The sequence below is a fragment of the Carlito syrichta genome, unplaced genomic scaffold (genome assembly GCF_000164805.1).
Source record: "Carlito syrichta isolate Samal-C Ts95f unplaced genomic scaffold, Tarsius_syrichta-2.0.1 Scaffold287579, whole genome shotgun sequence".
In the NCBI taxonomy this organism is placed as follows: domain Eukaryota; kingdom Metazoa; phylum Chordata; class Mammalia; order Primates; family Tarsiidae; genus Carlito; species Carlito syrichta.
In genome coordinates this window covers 263,997-286,434 of record NW_007231675.1, presented here as the reverse complement: position 1 = coordinate 286,434, position 22,438 = coordinate 263,997, and the positions used below count along the sequence as shown (strand labels likewise).

The 22,438-nt window shown below is 35.3% G+C and overlaps 1 protein-coding gene across 5 annotated transcripts; it reads left to right on the top strand.

Annotated features, from left to right (window-relative positions):
* The first annotated feature begins 787 nt into the window (after positions 1 to 787).
* Positions 788 to 22,320, top strand: MBIP (MAP3K12 binding inhibitory protein 1). 5 transcript variants are annotated; one of them, XM_008052848.2, is made up of 9 exons: positions 788 to 1,014; positions 4,760 to 4,879; positions 6,697 to 6,921; positions 7,001 to 7,097; positions 9,589 to 9,654; positions 9,901 to 10,053; positions 13,983 to 14,080; positions 20,737 to 20,775; positions 21,706 to 22,320. In XM_008052848.2, exons 1-9 carry the CDS (start codon positions 886 to 888, stop codon positions 21,808 to 21,810), a joined length of 1,032 nt encoding a protein of 343 aa, XP_008051039.1. In that variant the 5' UTR covers positions 788 to 885; the 3' UTR covers positions 21,811 to 22,320. The 5 variants fall into 5 exon arrangements, with proteins under 5 accessions (XP_008051039.1, XP_008051038.1, XP_021565562.1 ...); XM_008052847.2 differs by having other exon boundaries at positions 21,703 to 22,320; XM_021709887.1 differs by lacking the exon at positions 9,589 to 9,654 and having other exon boundaries at positions 21,703 to 22,320.
* The last annotated feature ends 118 nt before the right edge of the window (positions 22,321 to 22,438 follow it).

Below are 22,438 nucleotides of genomic sequence, written 5' to 3'. Positions count from 1 at the left end.
GTCCTTTGAACAACTTTATGATAAAGATATGTGAAAAACAACACTTTTTCAAATTTCAATTCAGTTTATGTACTAATTTCAAAGACTGTGGTTGCATGACATTATTTAGATTAAATTCCTGTTGGAATCATATTGACAGTGTTTCACTTCTTTGAAACAATTTTAGGGTTGAGCAACTCTTACAGTTAGAGAATGACAACTAATGGATATTTTAAACGTTGACATAACTTTTGATTTAAAGTCATCAATGTCTCCCTCAATAGTAAAATGAGGCATTAATGGAACTCTTTTATTGTTCTTTTACAACCTCTCCTTCCCCGCGTGAAAAATTAGCAGTGTTGATTTGCCGAAGTTTTAAGCAACCTTGAAGAGATGAAAATGTTCTATACAATTGTGAACATTCTTATGAGTTTTCCAGTGTTCAGAAACACGTGTGGGCACCGCTCCAGCCCGGACCAACAATCTTTTCTCCAGACCCACTCCACACCGCCATGTTAAGACTTCAACTTTTAATTTTGGGACTCACCCTCTAACATGTAACGCCTCTTACCAACATTCAAAAGGAACATCTAAGAGTCGAGGTCGGCTTCTTGACACTAACCCTTCACAACGTTGATAACGACTCCAGTCACCATTCCCAAATTTAGCATGCAGCCTCGCATTGGTCGGTAATTACTCGCGCCAGAGCCTCGGCGCAGAGCACCTGATTGGTATATGTGCGTGTCAGTCACATAGAGAGGGTGGGGCCTCAAAGACCCGATCTAAACCAGACGCTGTGTTTACGTCATCGCCGAGCGACGAAATTAGGAGCGGGAGGGGGTGGGGTTGCGAGCGAGCCTTGGCGGCTGTGGTGCTGTCGGTGGCGGGGCGGCCTGCGGAGGTATCATGGCCGCTGCCTCGGAGCTTAATCGTCCGAGTAGCGGTGACAGGAGCCTGGAGAGAAGCTGCAGCCCCAGCCTCACCCAAGAGGTGCTCTTCGAAATCTTTCGCTCCCTGCACACTCTGACTGGACAGGTGAGAGGTGGCCCGAGTGGTGGGGGAATGGGAACCACCGGCCCCTCCCCCCCGTTTTTTTTCATCTAGTGGCGGCTGGGGGCAGCCGAGGTGTGGGGTGCGGCCAAAGTAGCTGAGGCTTGGGGAGAATCCCGGGCTCTGCAGTCCCCAGTCGGAGAGAGGAGGACGGCAGTAGCGGCTTAGTTCAGTACTAGTTCAAACTAGGTTGCCTTGCAGCTGTCCTCCCCAAGAGTGAGGATGGTCTAAGTAGAAACCCAGCTCTGAGAGGAGCAGGCTTGGGGAGGATCCCTGCGGAAAAGCTTCACTAAGAGTTTAGGAGGCGTCTGACGCTCAGGGTCCTTTTTCCTCCAACTTATTCATTGTAGGAATTGGTTGGTCAGTACGGCCTGAGATTTTTGGAAAAGCGCGCTTTCTTCCTTCTTTGGGGGAGGGGGGGTTTGATTTGCTCTTATGGGTCACTTGGTTTTATTTTTTCCTTCTGGCCGTTGTGTGCATCTATTACCTTTTCAAACGGGGAGGAAAGTACTGGGAATTCATCTAAAATATTTCTCGTGTAAAGTTAAATGAGTTATTCATGGTTGATGCTTTTGCATTAGAACTGTTGTTTAACTGTTAACTAGTTTAACCGACTAATCGCTTTTGCAGAAATGTCAGAGTCAAACTGAGTTTTAAAATGTGGGCTCCTTACACTCTATTCAATCAAGTTCACCATATTGTTTCATGGTGTGAAATTCAAAGCAAATTTTAAATGAGAAACAACTTAAAAGCATGTTTGCTTACCTGCTTTTTAAAGGATAATATTCTTTTGTATCTTACATGGTCTATTTTCTAGCTGTAAAAGCTTGTTTGGGTACTGATACTAGTCCATGTAGTAGGCACAGCAGGCATTTGTATCAAAGATAATGGTAAATTCCTATGAAAATAGAGCATTTGTCTGATTTGTGAAAATCCTTTTTAAAAGCCTCGAATAGATGGCAATTCACTGTTTTAAAAAGTTATTTCAATATTTTAAAAATTCTTGGCATGTTTGTTGTGACTGACAAAGACATTACTGTAAATTAAATATTCTGTTTTGTAATGAAGCAGTTTTGTAATGAAGCAATCACTAAAATAATTTCCTAAGAGATAATAACTCTCACACTCAGTTGTTTGCCAAGGACTTACCCCCCCACCGAAAAAAAAATTTTTTTAAGACTTGGGGGCTTTGGTTATTAACATTTCAGTCTTAAGGCCCAAGACCTTTAAATGGTTTAAAAGTTAGCAAACTTTCTGTGGTGACATTGGGACTTGTAAAGTTTATTCATATTCTGAGATCAAGATGAAAAAAGCTTTTGTTCACTTATTATTTACAGAAGGTTTTTGTCAATGATGTAATATTTTTAAAAAATATTAAGCAATGATTTAAACATTTCTTTTGAAATATTTTGCATAGTGAATTTTTCAAACTAATATAAAATTTTTAAACATTCAGATATTCTAAAATTACAAGTAGAGAAATGATTAAAATTTACTGTGTCACGGGTCAAAAATGTTTAGAGTAAATATTTGGTGAGTTTACCCTGACAGAGTAAAGGGACCTTCTATAAAAGTATCCAGAGTAAGATTGTCTCATCTTTTAAATGCTAGCCATTTTGGTAATCCTTTATATTTTGAGAAGTGCCGTTTAAGAATTATGAAAACTAAAGTACCATACTTATAAAATTGCCCCCAGGGTAATCAGTGTATTCTTTGCAATAAGTTTAAAGGATTTCTAAAATGTGTTTGTAATATGCCTAAGTTCATCCTGTATCATTCTAAGCATCATTGTATTATTATTACTGTTTCCCAGTAGGAAACATGTTAAGAAGAATTTTCTACTTTAGATCTCAACATTTACTGAATGTAACATTTTTTGCTTGCCTCTGCATGACCCGTTTACCAAGCCAAAGGATTACTTATTTGTAGCTTGGATTTTTGAAGTAATTTGATAAAGTTTTTACTGAAAATGCATATTTAAAGTTTATGGTAATAGCAGACTTACAGAGATTTTTTTTTTAAGTGAGTAGTTTCCAAGTTCTATAGGATAAAAATGCATAGCATTCATATTACATATAAGGAATCTGTTGAATGAATGGTTAGATGTATTGGGATAATTTTAGAATTAATTTATGACATTATTATGTAGTTTTCTTAAAAGACCAATTACTTTAATTGCACTTGAAGGCTTACATAATTCTGCTGAATTGAAATGAAAATATGATCCAAACATTAAGACCTGTTCTCTATAAATTATTTTCTCTAGAAATTGTGATGCTTTACTTTTGGTTTTTCCTGCTTTATCCTCAAATCATATTCATAAATTTGCTACAATCAATTATAGGTTTTTCTGAGGACTATAAAAATATAATAATGGGTTACTTCCATAATAAGTTATGGTCTAACAAATGATAGGCATTAAAGGAATATAAATTAAATTAATCTTAATGCATTAATCTTAATGTGAAATCTTAATTATTATAAACTAATTTTTGCCAGTGTAGCCTACATAAAATTTCATATTTCTTTACACTTCTGGTCTCATGTTCCAAGAGCAGTAAATTTCTGTCACATAGTATTTATTTCAATATATTACCTTTTTATTAGTAACCTTGAATCTCTTTGATCCTTACTACAGTGATTTATCTTTTTATTATAATTACACCTCATAAAATCTGTATTTGAACTCATATAACACATATCTTTATTTCATAGAAAACGATTGACTTTTTTTATAAATTATTTCTGAAAAATAAATTTAGTTAACTTAATTCTACTATGGAATATATCCTTACATTTTGTTATAAATACGTCCCTAGAAAAGTTTATGGTGGTTCACTTTTATTTACTCAAAAGACTGATGGATGCTCTCACTCTATAATTTTGACAGATTTTGTTATTAATTTTATATTCAGGGTCTTGGTTAGTTTTCTGGGAATTATTTTATTCTATTATATCACTAACTGGTAAGAAATTGTTATATAATGAGCTCTCACATTTTATTAGAAGATAGTATTTAACAAAAGATACAGACATTTCATCTCGTTTCTGGCAATTTATTTCACTGTTGTGGAGAAGTATTTGTTTTTCAGTTAGTTTCAAACTTCATAGCTAAATAATATTTTTTTATTTGAAGTAGATAAACATGTTGCCATTTATCCCTAGACTATATATATGAATAGTATTGATTTTTAAGTTATTTTAAAAATTGGTTAAAGTTGATAACAATAAGAATGTGATTTAATGTGACATCAGATTATTTCTGATACATATTAGTGAACATATTTAACAAATATTAGAACTTTCATAAACCAGTGTGCCTCCTCTGCTTAATGCTCTGAGCCTAGTAGTAGTTGGATTCTGAATTAGGGCAAGTCTATTTTGGACCCCATCCAAAGGTTTTTAGATATTGACATACCAAAAGAGCTTTCATCTTTTCATCTTTTATGGATGGTTTCACCTCTAAATTGATCCCATTACACAGATCTAAGAATAATATTAGATATCATTTTGTGTGTGTGTGAGTGTGAGAGAGAGAGAGAGAGAATCACTTTTCTTGGACTTTTAAAATGGTAACTAGGTAGAGCATTTTAATGTATCTTTAAAAACTTTATAATTTTGAGCAAAATAATCACGTTACTCTATAGATATCTTTTTTTTTGTGCGACAGCCCCGTATATACAGCTTAATAATGTCATTTTTGTGATGTTGCTGGTTTGCCCCTTTGAAGCTTAACCTCAGAGATGATGTGGTGAAAATTACAATCGATTGGAACAAGCTCCAGAGCCTCTCGGCATTCCAGCCTGCACTGCTCTTTAGTGCACTTGAGCAACACGTTTTGTTTTTACAGGTAAATTTCTTGTTAGAAATGTTAACTCGATATTGAACATAGAAATTAATTGTGGTTAAATTAGCTGGCCTATTTGTCAGTTCTGTCTTAACACTATATTAATAGTTTTACTAATAAAAGTTTACTTACGTCTAGATTGGATGTAAATCTGTTAATTTCAACAGTGATCAGGACAGTTAAGGGAATACAGTCCACTAGGCTGATGTAGGTATGAGATTGAACGAATGCAATTCTATTCAATTTTAGACTTGCACTGAAAATTCAATACAGTTCCATCTATGGTGGGTTATAATTAAGCAATAAGACACGGCAGGTGTGTGTCATGCTATGATAATGATTCCATGCCTTGGGTGAGTTTGGAGGCTCATGGAGTGCTTTCAGTGGTTCAAGAAGTGGCATTATCCCAGCATGACATATCCTGGAGTGTCTATTGCAATTAAACAGTTTCAGCATAGTTTTTAAAAAGAAAGTAATTTCTGTGACATTAATGTCTCATCTTAGTAAGTAACCAGTCACTATTTTATCTTTTCTTAACAGTTTGAAATAATTCATTCTGTATATTAGAAGTGACTTCTGATTTGTTATTTATAATAGTATTGTTATGTTTTTTAATATTTAGTTCAGTAACTGAACAGTATTATGACTTTGCTGATTTCTAATTGAATATTTCTGCAATTATAATCGGTATAAGTTTGCAGTTTATCTCTAATCAAAGTGTAAAATGTGAAATGTCAAAAAGATGAGTGGAAGAACTGTTTGGATTGGTCAGTTTACTGTGATTAAGGTGTATAAGGTTTCAGAAGAATATTTAGTATAGCAGACAATGGAAGCAAAATTGTAGGTATGAAAAATATAATTGGAACATTGATAAGTGTTTTTGTGTTTTGCCTAATGTAATAGGCATTAATTTTTAGCCCTCTATTCAATGACTTTGTAGGAAAATTTAACGCTATGTTCCATGTTAAAACTAATAGTTAACCCTATTTTTAAAGGGCAGAGCAGTGAGCTGAAGAACTCAAATGAGCCTAATTGTGTGGAGGGAGGGAGGGTAATTGTGTGGAGGGGGGGAGGGGACAGTAAATGGATAATATAATTTATATTGTACAACAAGGTTTTCCCCCCACTCCAGTACAGTGATAGCCATCTATCTGTTTTCAGCTACAGAGCTTTATGGATCTCAGTAGGGTGTTGTGTTTTTTTCCTAATTTGTTTTATTTTTTAAAATTTAATTTTGTAACTCGAGATGATATTTTGCCATGTCAGGAAAAGTGAGTGTTCACTTAGCATAACACCTATATATTCCATGTCTATGCTCTCTCATTCACATTGGCCAACTGCAGTTTCAAGTAGAGAATCTCCAGTGATATAGTGATAATGCAGGGCTTTGCTGAGTGAGAGCACTGGGCTCTCATGTTAAGGAAGAAAAATACTAAGCCTTAGTGTTCTGAGGAGGCATTTGAATGACATGTTAATTAAGTGGCATTGGTGCCAGAGGCTGAAGGCTTTGATTTGGCACAAAATAAAAGATGAGTGACAGAATGATTCCCTCAAAGAAAATTTTGAATTTCCTCAGGTTTTCTTTCTTTTTTCTCTCTTTCCTTTTTTAAAATAAATTTACAGCAAATGATAATGATCACAATAGCAGAGAATTGTAAACACTTATATGTGGTCATATCTATGTATCCTGGTGTAGCAACTTTTTATGTTTAGTAATTAATATTAAATATTTACTTAGAAGAAAGTTATGTAAATATATTAAATGTGTAATTAATTTTGGTTAGTTTGAACTCCAACAGATAGAATTGTGTTGTTCACAGCCTTTTTTAGCAAAACTTCAGCCTCTCATTAAAGAGGAGAATACAACTTCTGTTGAAGAGATAGGAAAAACAGAAGCAGAGGACCAGAATGAAGCAAATGCCAACTTTTCCACTGGCGACCTACAAGAGGAAGAAAAGCACAAAGATTGTGATTTAGGAGATGTGAAAAAGACACAGATCCATTTTGATCCAGAAGTAGTTCAAATAAAGGCTGGAAAAGCAGAAGTAAGTTTTTTGGGGGAGGGGGTATACTTTTAAAAATCTTACTGTGTTTATGTTGCTAAAACGTATTTGTTGTTTGTAGATTGACAGAAGAATCTCTGCATTTATTGAAAGAAAGCAAGCTGAAATCAATGAAAACAACGTCAGGGAATTTTGCAATGTTATTGATTGTAATCAAGGTAACCACCTAGAAGTTAATTTTCATAGGATTTTAATCACAATTTTTGCAGTTGCTCTAACCTTTCGTTTGTTTTTTTTAATGACTAACACTAAGAACACAATTTAATTTATTTAACAGCTTTAGTTAATAACTAAGGCAGTGGAATTTCCTTCTGTTTAATAGTAGACTACATTGCAAAACTGGTTTTCATTTTGGTTACACAGAAATTAAATAAATGCTAACAATAAAGAGGCTGATGTTTACCACAGGTGAAAAAATTAAAGTTCCTTTAGGAAGTAAAATGTGAGAGGCAGGGTTGATCAGTCCCACTAGTGAAAGGAATTGAGTTGTATAAATGTCAAGCCTGAAAATGTACTTGTGAAGTTATGATGTTAATACATAAAGTGAACTTAGTAAAGTTAATATTCCTCCAGAGGGAGCAGTTTTCTCACTACTCCTGAGCTGTTTGAAATGTTTTATGTCACGATAGAACTAATTTGTCATGAAGACCATGGTGTCTTAAGCTTTTTTCCTTTCTCTCATAGTGCATACATTTGCTGTTTTTCATCAAATTCTCCTTTCCCTCTCCACTTGATGCTATAGTATGTTTACAGATCTGCAGGTATGCAGCAGAATACAAAATATTGCAAAGCACTGCCATAAATCATACTCAGGCATCATAGTAATAATCAAAACAAGTAGTTCTTTAAAAAATTATGCAAAGAGTTCATAATTGGAATGAACATTTTTCTTGTGGCCTCTACTTTCTCATGGCTAATTATTATGAACACAGAATTGTTATATCATCTCGAAGTGATTCGTATCACATTGGTACACTGATTCTCCTAATAATGAAATGATACAGACTTTATGTTGGGTCCTAAGTTCAGCTGGGTCCTCCTATTACCACTTTACATGTGTTTCTCTAAATTTGGTATACTTTCCTGTTAGCTTGTCAGAACAGGTGCAACTGGCAAAATCTCAGGTACTACAATCCAGCGACAAGCAACCCATGAGAAAGGGTTTGTTGAGGGAGCAAGCACATGTGTCACTAATGTTATTCTCTGTTCTCCCTGCTAACTCTATTATTATAAACCACCAGGGGATAGAAATTGACAAGAATTGAAATGCTCAGCAGGATTCCTTGGCCCATTCAATCCCTTGCTGGCTCCAAACAGTGCTAGCAAGAATTGCTGTGGAGAGTGACTAGCACTCATACATTCACTATCTTCACACCATGCTGAATATTTCACTGATTGGTCAGTTAATCTGTATGTTTGGAATATAGCTCTGGAATGGATGATAGCTCCTTTTTTTAACCCTTAGCCTCATGAAATGGTAGAAAGAGAAAAGAGAAGGGATGGCCCCTTAGAGCATATTTTGAGGTGTTTCAAAAAAAAAAAGAAAAGATGACTCTCTGTTTAGTCTCTAGGTATAAAAGATACATAGATTTAGAATTTAATCATACAGTTTGATATAGCAAAACTACTAAGGAAATGTTGACTAAAAGAAATACAAATGGATTTTAATGGGCTAGTGTGTTTCCTTTAATACCTATCAAGTTAACCTAAATATAAACAATGATTTTTTTAAAAAAAAATCAAAAAGAATTTTCTTTTGGTATCTCATTTACCAGCCATTTTTCACACAAGAATCAAGGGAATTTTGCAGGAAATTTTCCAACACATTGTTACTTCAAAGATCAAATATATTATTACTATTTAGTACATGTTAATATGCATGTTAGTAGTAACATAATTGCTTCATGTAATAGTAGTATTACATATAACATCTTTCCAGTTTTCTCCCTTTGTAATTTATTTGCTGCTATCTAATTCAAAAGAAACTATACTTCAGCTTAGAAAAAAATAGGAACAATTTTTCACAGTATATCTTTTCTAAAATTGCACTTTTTGAAAACGATAGGAAGGGAAAAAGCAGATAACTTTTGTGATTAGGGTTTTCTTAAATGATGGGCACTGAAAATCTAGGTAAAGTGAAAAAGTATGTGCACTTGAGGTTTCAAAGTCTTGTTTGTGAAATTATGAAATATAAAGATATTAAATGTATAATTAAACTTTTTATTAGGTGTTTACTAATTTGGTCAGTAATATAAAAAATGCTGGACTTTTAAAAAAAGATTTTTGGTAAAAATGATGAGTTTTATTTCTATGATGAAGTTGAATTAAAATAACATACAGATTATTTTCTCCAGAGGCCCAAATAGTTTTAGGAATATTGGTTTTCATTTAAAATTATATTAAATTATGCCACTTAATGGGTTTTCTGTATGTAAATCTGAACATTAGATATCATGATACATTTTCGAGGGTAAAGAAGGTCACTAAAATCTGTTCAGTGTGTGATGATAATTTAATTATTATTTCTAGTATCTATTATTTAAAATTCTACTGTAATATATTAATATGAATTATTGGAAGTTCATCAAAATTTCATACATTTGAAGTGAAGAATATATTTAAATTTATATTCATCTAAATTCTTCTTAGAAAATAGTTGTGCAAGAACTGATGCCGTTTTTACCCCTTATCCTGGATTCAAAAGTCACGTGAAGGGTAAGTAACCAGCACTTAATATCTGAGTCACCAATGGAAGCTTATTCTAGATTACTAGCAAAATGAGATAGAAATAACTTCCCATCTAAATTTTTTAAATTTTAAAATAAAAAATTTTGCCTTTCTTCATATGTACTTGGGTTTGTGGTTAGATGGTCTTTGTGAAAAGAATATAGAACACTAGTAGAAAAAATTTCTGATTCTTGAAATATAAATTTATATAGACTCAAAAGTTTCTTAATTTAGTTTCTAGAGTTGTGAATACATATGGACCACAGACTAGAACTGAAGGAATTCAAGGGTCAGGTCATAAACCTAACAGCATGCTTCGAGATTGTGGTAATCAGGCTGTAGAAGAACGACTACAAAATATTGAGGCCCACTTGCGATTACAGACAGGTAAGCAAAATGGTAGGTGGTGCCCCTTATGTACCTTTGAGTGGCTTAAACATCCCAATTTATTTAGTTACCAAATTTTCATTGAGCACCTGCATAAAATATTGTTCTGGTTGGTACAAAAATTGAATAAAGCGTGGTCTCTTGTCTTTAGAAATTTATAATTCTTATTAAAATTTTGGCTTTTTCTCCCCTCACACTTCTTGCCACTTTCTAAAACTGAGAGTAGAGGTAGAATGATAATAGACACCGAATAGATTCTGATAGCCTCACTTTATTGAAGTCACAGCTGAAAACGAAGGTAGTCTTTGCCTATCTCCAATTTCATAACTTATTATGACCATCTTTCAATTCTATCACCCACTGTGCTAGGTACAAAAGTGTTGATAAATGTGGTCCTAGTCTTTAAGGATCTCTCAGTGAGTATAAGCATATATAAAAATAAATGCCATAGGGAAAGTGAAATAACATTTATTGGACAATAGTAAATGCCCATCAAAGTATTATGTATATGTCAACTCACTTAATACTTAACAGTATCTTTTGAGGTGTTGGTGGTGTTATTGTCGTACAAAGAAACTAAAGTTTAAAAGGCTCAAGCAACATGCCCAGGATAACAATTGACAACTGGAAATCAAACCCAAATCTTCATTGGCTTCAGAACCTTAGTCTCCCTTCCCATTTAGTCTCCACGTCCTGTTGACTCTGCCTTCTAAATATCTCCCAAATCTGTCCACTTCTGTCCATCTCTACAGCTACTACTATAGTTGAAGCTACTTTGCTCTCTACTTTGGACTGATGAAAAGAAATGAAATAGTCTGTTTGCCACTACACTTTCTCTTCTAGATCATTCTCCACCCTTGGCCAGATTTTTTTTTTTTGCTTTTTTTTTTTTTTTAATCCCCTGAGTTGGGGTCTTACTTTGTTGCCCAGGCTGGAGTGCAGTGACATGGTCACAGCTCACCATAGCCCCAACCTCCTAGCTCAGACAATCCTTCAGCCTCAGCCTCCTGAGTAGGTGGGACTACAGGCACATGCCATCATGCCCAGCTAATTTTTTTTTTTTTTTTTTAGTTACAGAGTCTTACTATGTTGCCTAGCTGGCCTTGAATTCCTGGGCTCAAGCAGTCCTCTCACCTCAGCCTCCCAAAGTGCTGGGATTACAGGCATGAGCCACCATGTCTGACCCCAGATTGCTTTTTCTAAAGCTCAAATTAAGTCTTGCTTCTCAACTCGGCTAAAAATTTGGATATTGGGATCTGAGGGGTTTATAATTTTAATTGGTATGGTCCACAGGTGTAGTTCCAGCCACATCTCTGGGCTTCCTATTTCCCATTTATTTTGCTGCCCCAGGGCCTTTATACTCATGCTTGTCCTTCTGTCCATGCTGTTCCTTCCTGATCCCAGACCAGTGTAGGTTCTCTTTTGTATAGCCTCATAGAACGTATATTCCCTGCCCACCTTTAAACCAGATAACTCTTTTTTCTTTTCAAGACTTACCCATGCCAGGCCTTTCTGATACAAAGCTTTTGCCTGTCTTTTGTTTCCTCTCTTTCTCTAAGAAACTTTTTAAAACTTAAAAAAATTAAAAAATAGAGCAGTTTTCATGGTTCTGTTTCTTTAATGTCTGTTTCCTTTGCTAGATTATTACATTAAATAGTACAGTGCCTGGCACAAAGCAAGTGCTCAAATGCTTATTGAGTGAACAATTACTCATTTCACCTTTTCAGATATGTGCGCAGTACAGTGGGGCACAAAGTTAGTGTTCAACTCTCTCGGGAGGTCATGGGATGGCATCCTGATGAAGTGACATGTGAGCCCTTGAAGGTTAGTAGGAATTTTCCCCAATCATAGCATTTCAAGAATAGAAAACAGCATTTGCAAGAAAGGACAGGGCACAAAATTTCTGAATCCAGTCTGGCTAAAGTATTGCTGGATGGAGGCAGAAGAAAATAAGAGAATGAATGAGTCTCTGAGGGTAATAAGATATTAGCATTAAGAATTAATCCCCTTCCTCAGAAGTGGATAGATTTAAATGTCAACTATAGAAAAGAGTTGACTGGTTAAATCTCTAGTATTGAAAAATATCTGTTGGATGCTTCCTATGCACCAAGCACAAGGAATATTGAAATGATATAGTCATAGTCCCTAGCTTCAAGAACTTTATAATTTAGGTGGGAGAAAGATTAATAGTGATGGAATTTTCAAGGGTCAGTAAACGCTGGGCATAGCAGTGTGCACCTATAATCCCAGCTCCTTGGAAGGCTGAGGTGGGAAGACAGCTTGAGGCCAGCCTGGACAACACGGCAAGAACCCTATCTCAAAAATGGCCAGTGTAGAAGGTAATGGTGGGAGCACTTGGAGCATCTATGTGAAGAGGTTCAGGCAATGCCTCACTGACCCAGTAGTGAACCTTGAATTGGCTCTCAAAAAGTACAGGGGTTAGGTAGAGGACATTGTAGGTAAAGGGAGCAGCAAGCGCAAAGTCAAAGTAATTTATTTTACCTAATTCAAGAGCAAGAAAAGTCAAGGTCCTAAGATAAAAACACATTCTCCAAAAAAAAAAAAAAAAAGAAATTGTAGTTTTTATATTTAACATGTTCATGCTTTTGATATAAAAATTTAAATTGCATAATGATTGTCTAATCATATATTCATTCAGTCACTAAATATTGAGCATCTGCTCTGTGCCAGGCATTGTGACCTTTGAACTGATGCTTCCTAGGTTTGTGCAGTGCACAAGCTGCACAGCCATATCCAATGAACAAAACAGATAAAAACTCTCTGTCCTCTTAGAGTTTACATTAGAATGGGGAAACAGACAATAAATAAACAAATGTACAAGATACTGGGTCACAGTAATGGTATAGAGAAAATGAAGTATGGAGGATGGATAGCCCTGGATAGGAAGAGGTGATAGATGACCAGAGAAGACCTTATTGATGAGGTAACTTTTGAGCTAAGATCTGAAGTTGGCAAGAGTAAATAAACCTTGAGATTTTGGAGGTAGAGGGAACCATAGTTGCTAAAGCTGACAGGGTGCTTGGCCTAGTTGAATAACAGAAAAAAAGGAATCAAGTGGCTAGAACCAGATGGGCATGTGGAGAATGTCCAACTTGTGAAGAGCCTTGTAGGCCATCGTAAGGGCTTTGATTTTTAATCTGAGTGAAATGGTAAAATATTGGAATGGTTTGAGCAGGGAGGTGACATGATCTGACTTAAATTTTAAAAGAATTGCTGGCTTCTGTGTTGAGAATACACCGTCTGGAAGCAAGACAGAAACAGGGAGACCAATTTGGGGGTTGTGATAATGCAAAAAGAGATGGTGGTGGTCTGAACCAGAATTGGTCATAGGGTAGAGGTGGTAAGAAGTAGAAGGACTCTGGATATAATTATGAACTTGAAATTTGGTTGACCTTGACTTACCAACTTACCCCAGAAAGTTTGTTCATTTAGAATTATGGTAAGGCCCCTTTTGAACATTCTTCTGGGTCAAAGGAAAAAATATAACATGTAGGGAGAATTATAAATTGAAGACAATAATGATTTGACATTGCAACCACTGAGTAGAATTATCATTTGCCACTATGCCTTTTTCTTCTCCCATCTAATTACAAAGCCTATTAGACATACATATTGTTCTATATGGAAGCTGTTCAGTGTCTTGTAAAGTGAATTTAACATAAAACTCCTAACAATAAAGGAGGCATAAATGGGATTTGACGAGGGAAGTGGAGTATAATATGTTCCATAGTATATAAAATGAAAATATGGGCTAAGAATTTCATTGTTTTACTTCTGTTTTTTATTTTCTTAAGTTTAAATATTTCCCATTTTTTGCATAAGTGTCTTTGCATGGTATTTTAAGAATAAAAATTGTAAGAAAAAATAATTATTCAATGGTGTTTCAGGATTTTTTTTAATGTATTTAGGTGGTCCGGTGCCAAGAGACATTTATCAGAGAATTAAAAAACTTGAGGATAAAATCCTTGAATTGGAAGGCATCTCTCCTGAATATTTTCAATCTGTAGTGAGTATTACATGTCTTTTAAAAATAAATAAAAATGTTATTTTATTTTAAAGTTCTTTGTGGTGTAACAGTTCACTCAGTGATCTATATGCAAAGCACTTAAAAAAAATTCAAAGATGGCCGGGCTCGGTGGCTCAGCCTGTAATCCCGCGCTTTGGGAGGCTGAGGTGAGTGGATTGCCTGAACCTGCAGGTTCGAGACCCGCCTGGGCAACTTGTGGTGAGACCTCATCTCTACAATAAATCAAAAAAATTAGCCAGGTGTGTAGTGCGTGCCTGTAGTTCCAGCTACTTGGAAGGCTGAGGCGGAAGGATCGCCGGAGCCCAGCAGGTCGAGGCTGTGGTGGCCGGGAGCAGCCACTGCACTCCAGTCTGGGCGACAGAGTGAGGGTCCAACTCAAAAAAAAAAAAAAAATTCAAAGATATATGAACACAGTCCTGTGTAGGGCCGTATCTAGTTATTTAAAAAGTATGATTCTGAATATTTTGCAAATTCAGAATTTTTAAAAAGGGATACTTTTAAGCCAGGCTCGGTGGCTCAGCCTGTAATCCCGCACTTTGGGAGGCTGAGGTGAGTGGATTGCTTGAGCCCGCGGGTTTAAGACCTGCCTGGGCAACTTGGCAAGACCTCATCTTTACAATAAATCAAAAATTAGCCGGGCGTGGTAGTGCGCGCCTGTACTTCCAGCAACTTGGAAGGCTGAGATGGAAGGATCGCCGGAGCCCAGTGGGTCAAGCCTGAGGTGGCCAGGAGCGGCCACTGCACTCCAGACTGGGTGACAGAGTGAGACTCCAACCCCCCCCCCAAAAGGGGGATACTTTTATTATACACTACTCAGGTTCTCAAACTTAGGCAGTTTTCATGGCATAATAAATCAGTCTGAATAGTGGTTGAGCCTGTCACTCTGAACTTGCTTTCTTATAAAACAAAGGCTTCCTCTGGGACCTTGCTCTATTATCCTTTCTGTCTCTTCAGTCTCTCCCTACTGACTTTTTCCCTCAGCTCATATACAGTGGCATGTCTCCATACTAGAACATACACTTCAAGCTGCCACCCTATGTTTACCTTAATTACCAGGTTTTTTTCAAGACTGTCTATATTTGTCTAATTCCTCAACTGTGGTATTCATTCATTCATTCTTCTTTTTCCAAGAACATTAAGAAAACAGTGCTCTGTTGGTAAGTATTTTCTTTGGCACATCAGCCTTTTTCAGAAAGATAATCTTGAGATCATTGTGTTATTTTCCTCAATTTTATGAGGTGATTATGCTATTTAATACCTGCTTTTCTGAGGTTTATCTTAAAGCTCTTTAGAACTAAAATAAGGTAAAAGTGAGAGAGCATACTAAAACTATTTCTGAAAAATGATATAAAATAACTCATTTTAATATGGATAATATAAGTCACTGGTGAAAATGCATTTAAAATTCATTTTAGGTATTTCATTTTAGGTATACTAACAAGCTTTCTGACATTATAGTTCATGTCTTAGAGTGAGGTACAGAAAAAAAGTATTTCCAAAAGATGGCAGGTTATATAACAAAGAGGGGAAGCAAGTCCTACATGACAAAAATTCAGAGGAACATTTTAGTTATTTAATGCTCTCAAATGTAAAATGACTTTTATAAAAATACTAAGGGCCAAAGCAAGGATTAAATGAGATAATGCTAGTTACATAGCACACTGCCTAATACATGGTATAAACCTCAGTAAATATTAGCATTTATTTAATTCCAAAGCCACCTGTAAAGTAGCTGTATAAATGTGGAAAAGGCACTCTATTCATCTGGCCTAATTTTAGAAAATGTGTTGGTGGTACTAGAGAATTATAAAAGTCTTTTCCTATTTGGGATTATTCTTTGAATGTATGTTCCTAGGAAATTTTGTAAAGATTTGATGACTTTTCCAATAGTAATCTCTACCATAAGTTTTTTCCATTCAAGCTGCCTTCACTAAGTAATCCCTATGAAGGGTATTTTTCTAGCAATTTCATACCTTATTAATATAATTATTTATGACAACAGAACTGATCTTACAAGAGTGTGGTAATATCAGATGTTTCTGGTGAGACCTTGCTACATCATTTATCTCTCCTCTCTGATTCTGATTTATAAAAACATAACATATAGACTTGGTTAACAAAAGAATACGCATTACCCATTGTAAACTTTTTGTTTTGTTTTGATCTGATGTTGTACATAGGCTAGAGTGTTTGGTTAAGGAGACAGAAGTAACCAGATTGTAGAGAAACTTAAATGCTGTGCCCAGAAGTTTACATTTTATTTTCTAAGCAAGGGAGATCTATTAAAAGCATTTGAGCAGGGAAGTGACTTGTGAACCCAATATTCAGAAAGATTTATCTAATACAGTTAGGGAAGATAAATGATAAGGGAAAAACTGAGGACAAGGAGACAGTGTTATACTATGTTACATGTGAAGTGAGATCCTGAAATAGGGAAGAGTGAGAATAGAAAAAAGTTAATGCAAATAGGAAAGAAAAGTTGGCAAATACTGATGATTGGATGTGGAAAGAAACAGAGCAAGAATGAGTCAAGTTTCTGGTTGGAAAAATGATACTATCATTGATAGAAACAAGAAAAGCTAGAGGGAATTGTTTTTGTAGGAAATACAAATATGAAGTCATAGGAAGATATGAAGATAAAATATCAGATAAGCTTTTTGAGATTCAGCACTTAACACTTGAGACAATTGGGAAAGTCTGCACAGAAGTGATAGATAGGTAAAACATTGATGGGTAAGACCATAGACTATCTGAGGCCTGAAATCTGAGGCGTGGCGACTGCTTGACTTCAGGAACATCAAGTATTGTAAATGTAAACAGAATTGGCCTTGATGTGTTAGGCATTCAGAAAAGGATGGATGATGACAGCCTGTGATAAGACTAGTGCTTTTTAAAAGTATTTCCAAATTTGTTAAAAACAATGTATCTTTGATTAGAAGAACCACTTCTAGATTAGTGTTGGAAGTGACATATCAAATTAGTAGTGAGCTACAAGGGAGTACAAAGTACTGAAAAGGTTTAAACATTCAGACTGATTCTGTCCTCCAGTGCTATGAACATATATGGCCCAGGCCCTAAGGGAAAGAAGAGGTCATACTTATCCTTTTATAATATTAGAATGAATGAACCACCAGAGCCAGTTCTAGGATTGTTCTTGCACAAGGAGTTGAGCATGCGCTCTGCAGAGGATATAGTGCATTATTCATCACTCTCACCATCCTCATGCGGGTAGTACACATGTGGTAATTGTAATTGCGTAATTTTACATATTGACCTCAGAAGTGTATAGAAGAAATTATAAACGTAGCACAGTCCTCTAGGTCTAAATTTAGAAAGTAAGGGAAAGTTGAGCCTATTAATTTTATTTATTTAATTTTTATTTATTGAATCAGAGTCTCACTCTATTGCCCAGGCTGTAGTGCAGTGGCACAATCATGGCTCACTGCAGCATCAAACTCTTAGGCTCAACCGATCCTCCCACCTCATCCTCCCAAGTTGGTGAGACTACAGGTACACACTACCTTGCCCAGCTAGTGACAAAGTCACACTATGTTTCCTAGGCTGGTCTTGAACTCCTGGGCTCCAGAAATCCTTCCACCTTAGCCTCCCAAAGTGTTGGAATTATAGACGTGAACCTCCATGCTTGGCCTCATTATTCTTAAGGGTTGAACTTTCGTTGGAACTTCTGAACTCCTAAAAAAAATTCTAATTGAAATGTGTTTATCCAGATTCACATGTAGATGAATTCTAAGCATGAGGAGTTTCTTACAATTGGATAGAGATTGATTATCATGGTTGATTACCATGGGTAACATGGAAGCATAGCATATGAAAAGGGACGAATTACTGGAAAAAATATGTAAATTGTATTTGCTGTGTAAAACAAAATCAGATCATGTAAAGTTTTTTCTTTTGTGAAACAGACATAAAACCTTCAGAATACGTTAGGATGTATGTAATACAGGAATTATGACAAAGGTTAATATTTGGTGTACCTTTTAATGTAATAGTTCTAAAAAAATCTTTACCATTTCACATTAAACATGGAAAGATTTTTTAATGTAACATCTTCAGAATTTTAAGGGCATAGCTTAACAGACTATTTAAAAGATATGATCTTCTTGAATATTTCCAAAGATTAGGGATTTTAAATTATGATACTTGAAAATAGTAAGTATAACATACTTTACAAGTATAGTTCTACAGCACTTTGTTCATTTCATAGCACTTATCACTTATAATTATTTGTTTACATATCTGTTTTTCACGTTATATTTTGAACTTCTCAAGGGCAGGAACTTTGTCTTGTTCATCTTTGAGCACACAGAATGTAGTACACATTGAGTAGATGTGTGAATGAATGAATAGCACTTGGCTGATAGTTAATTATTGGGCTTTGAAGGTGTGTTAACATTGTTCCAAAGCACTGACAAGGCATAATTTCTAGCCTGTAATGGTACTTCTGGTTCTAAAGGCAAGTATTGGGGGAAGGGAAAACTGAAAGCTAAGTCAGCATCATGTGCACAGGCCATATGTGAGTGAAGGGTAGTGGGAGGCTAAAGCATGATGAACAACTAATTCAGCTGGAAAATTAGATTGTAAGCAATCTAATTTTTTAGAGAGCCTTGAAGGTCACACTAATGAATTTTCACTTCCAGTGTCATTGGAGTACATTTAGGTTTTTGAGAAAGCAACCTGTAATTTAGGTTCCTGTCTGGTGGCATTATGAAGTTGAGTTGGAGAGAAATTGGAGTCAAGGGAACTAGTTTAAGGAAAGTGTCATTGTCCAAGCTAGAGAGAAATGAAGGGCTGATCAGGGCATTGGGTCTAGAAGGGAAGAAACATTTAAGACACTGCATGTATAGAATCAATTGCCTTTTACAACTTATTAAAAGGAGAGAAGGTAGTCATTCATCAAAGAGGCCTCTTTACTTTTGAGTTTCCTTAAGTATAACCATCACAAGTTGGGGACTGTACTGGGATTTCCTTATACCTAAAACAAATTTTAAAGCTAGTCTAATGTGCCCACAAGTAGTTGTGGTGTTTCTAAGTGTTCTATTTGTCACAATATTCTGCTTAGACCTAAAATAAGCCCCAGAGACCACATTTTACTGTGTTTTTAAGTCTTTGAACCACTGATGTCTTTATTCTCCCCATTCTTATATTTTTCACTTGGTTTCATGTAGTAATAATCTGACTGCTTAATGACATAGAAATTATAATATCCTACAGGTTACACTGTAGGGAAACAAGGGGAAGTATATTTTCATCAGGTGTGTAAAAAGCCACCCCTTGGCAAGTTAGGAGACTGAGCAATGGCCCAATTAAACAGTAAGCCCTTACCTGCCCATAGGCCCCACCACAGGTAGCCAGCTCAGTTTGGCAAAGGAAGGAGCACAATTATCTGAGCTCTATTATTCCATATTTGCTTGTTCCAACACTTAATGGTTTCCCATTTATTATGACTATTGATAAGAGGCATATCTAGATGTTTTTTGAATCAACTTGATACAAAGGATCTGCGTTTTAACCTTCTCTTCTAAATCTCACTGGTCAAAAATACTCATGAGAAAAGTTGCTACTTACATTCAGTTTCTTTGTCAAGTATACTAATTTACTAATTTGCCATTCAAAAGCTTGTGTGTGAAACTAAGGACAAAGTCAAAAAGAACTAATTAGGTCTAGGTTTAAAAGGCCTAGTAGTGGGTCAGTGAAAACATTGTCAGTTTCAACAGTAAGAAATTTGAACTCAAAACGGCTTAAACAGTATGGAAAATTATAAAATAAGAAGTCTAATGATACCATAGTCTTTAGAGCTAATTGATTTAGTGGCTACATCATAATTGTCAAAAGTATTGGTTTCTTTCCCCTCTTAACTCTACTGGGTGGTAGCTTATTTCCCAGGCAGATGGCAAGATGACTACAGCACTCTGAGGTGTCTTGTCCAGATAGATCAGTATCCAGAAGAATTTTTTTTTTAGAGCTTCCTCTCAAAAGAAGTGAGAAAGCTTCTTCCAAAGCTTGCCCCGTAATCTCTAGCAGACCTCTCCTATTCATTGGCTGGAATCGGACCCATGCCCATTTCAGTCACCAAAAAGACTATTCTCTCAGGTATCACACAGAGAAGCAGTGGTTTGGTAGCTGCTTGCATACACAATCACAGTGTCCATTATAGTCAGTCCAGGGTATGTGTGTATGTTTCCATCCCTTGGCCTGGTACAGTATACTGACTTTCACCTTCCTTTGTCTACTGTTGTTTTACTTGTTCAATATCCTGGGATAAAAAGTTTTTTAGAAAAGGAAACTAAGTAGAAAATCCCCAGAGCACCTCTCTCCACAGTCACTCCAGCTCATTTGAAGCTGGTAATTAATGAGAAACTACGAATTGCTGGGAACAAGCATGTTGCTGCCATTTTGCCACCATATATTTTTATTATCATCATCTTCCAAGGGTGACTTCCAGAATATAAGAAGGTAGATAACAGTTACAAATAATGCTTGGTGAGTTGGTGGACTTTGTTTTTGTCAGAGTTCTCAAAGACTCTACCTAGTTTATACAGTATTCTGTAAAGAAAAAGTAATGCTTAGATTTTCTACATATTGATTACTTACCTTTCAAAAAACTTTTCATCTAGCACTTTTCTGGAAAAAGAAGAAAGGTTCAACCACCTCAAGTAAGTTAAGTTTATTGCATCTTCATTTTGGCTTCTGAAATAGTTTAATTAGTTTTATACTTTTGTTATTAATAAAAGTTTCTACCTGTGGTGGTTTTTAGGACATGCCCTGGTAAGATTTAGGACTGAAGAAAAGAGCGTATAAACGAATAGACTTGAATTAGAGAAATTTCTTATGGACATGGAATGACTCAGATGGTTTAAATAAAACAAAAGTCCCTGTCCTGCTTTTAGAGGAATGTGTCAAGTGACTTCTGTCTCCTCCCACTCCCCCTTTTGTGGACACTACTAATTAGCAGCACGAAAATCAAAAAATTTTTGGCAGATGTTGACGTCAGCCCACTCCTGTCCTACTTTACTAATTAGTTGAATTTTAGAAAGTAAGGTTTTGCTAGCCTTTAATGATGGATGTATAAATTTAAAGTTGGGAAAAACTTTAAAAAAATTTTTTGCACACTTAATATTTAAGAGTAACACTTTTTTTCCTTAATGTAAAATTTTGAGTAGATTTTTTTGAGAGTAGCCATTATTTTTCCCCAGGAAAAGTAGTTGATTAAAGTTACTCCTCAAAAGATAATTTCTAGGTATTTTGGGCAGTTAAGCTAATCCTAAAGTTTAATTTTTCTACTATTGATCAGGAGAATAATCAGGTTTTTTCAATTTTGTATTCTTTCAAAGTAGAAAAGGTTCAGAAGAGCCTAGTCATTAGAAAAGAGAAAAAAAAGAAAAAAATATTCAAGATTTGTTATTTTAGGCCTTTAAATTTATGATATAGTCAACATGTATAGTTTAGTTTCAGAATTATTTTCATGAGAAAAATGTATCATGCTTTTGAGTATTTTAAATATTTATAGTTCATTTAGCACTTTATCTGCATTAAGATACTTCAGAATCTTATTCAGCAATTTGTGTCCTTATTGTTTACAGCAGAACTATTCACTGGCTGAACTTGATGAGAAAATTAGTGCCCTCAAACAAGCCCTCCTCAGAAAATCAAGAGAAGCAGAATCCATGGCAACTCACCACCTTCCATGAAAAACTCCTCTCGTGCTTGTCATTTTACTTTTTTATATACATGTGTGTAACTTACACCATAATTAATTAAACAGATATGTATTTATCAGTATAGACTTCTCTGTAAAGTCAAGTTTATTTTCATGGGTCCAGCTTGCAACAAGTAATCTTCAAATATTCCAGTGAGTTTTGAAATAATGAATGCATTCAAAATAGCGTTGTTGGAATGTATTCCCTTCTGTTTTAAAGGAGGTATTTTGGAAATTGAAAAGCTTAATTTAAAAGTACAACTTTTATCCTTTCTGGACCACAGAAAGGAAGACTTATTTTGATAATAATATTTAAAAGGACTTTATATTTATAGCATCAGTGTTGACCAGTTTATTAGTTTAAATCAGTACTTTGCATATAATAGCATTCAGCAAAAATCTATTGACTGAAATGAATTTTAAATGCATTGCATGTATAAACTTTTTTATTTTTAGCTGTCAGTATTAATGTAAATAAACAATAAATCTAACTTTATCCCTTTATTGGCTGTGTGACCTTGGACAGCTTACTTAATCTCTCTTTGTGCCTTAATTTTCTAATCTGTGAAATAGGACTGATAATAATAGAAACTACTTTTTTTTATTGTCGTGAAGCATTG

Excerpts from the sequence above, each read along its gene's own strand:
- MBIP (XM_008052847.2), top strand. The coding sequence starts at position 886 with ATGGCCGCTGCCTCGGAGCTTAATCGTCCGAGTAGCGGTGACAGGAGC. Across the intron at positions 4,880-6,696 it reads AACACGTTTTGTTTTTACAG|CCTTTTTTAGCAAAACTTCA; the intron begins GTAAATTTCTTG and ends TGTTGTTCACAG. Across the intron at positions 6,922-7,000 it reads TAAAGGCTGGAAAAGCAGAA|ATTGACAGAAGAATCTCTGC; the intron begins GTAAGTTTTTTG and ends TGTTGTTTGTAG.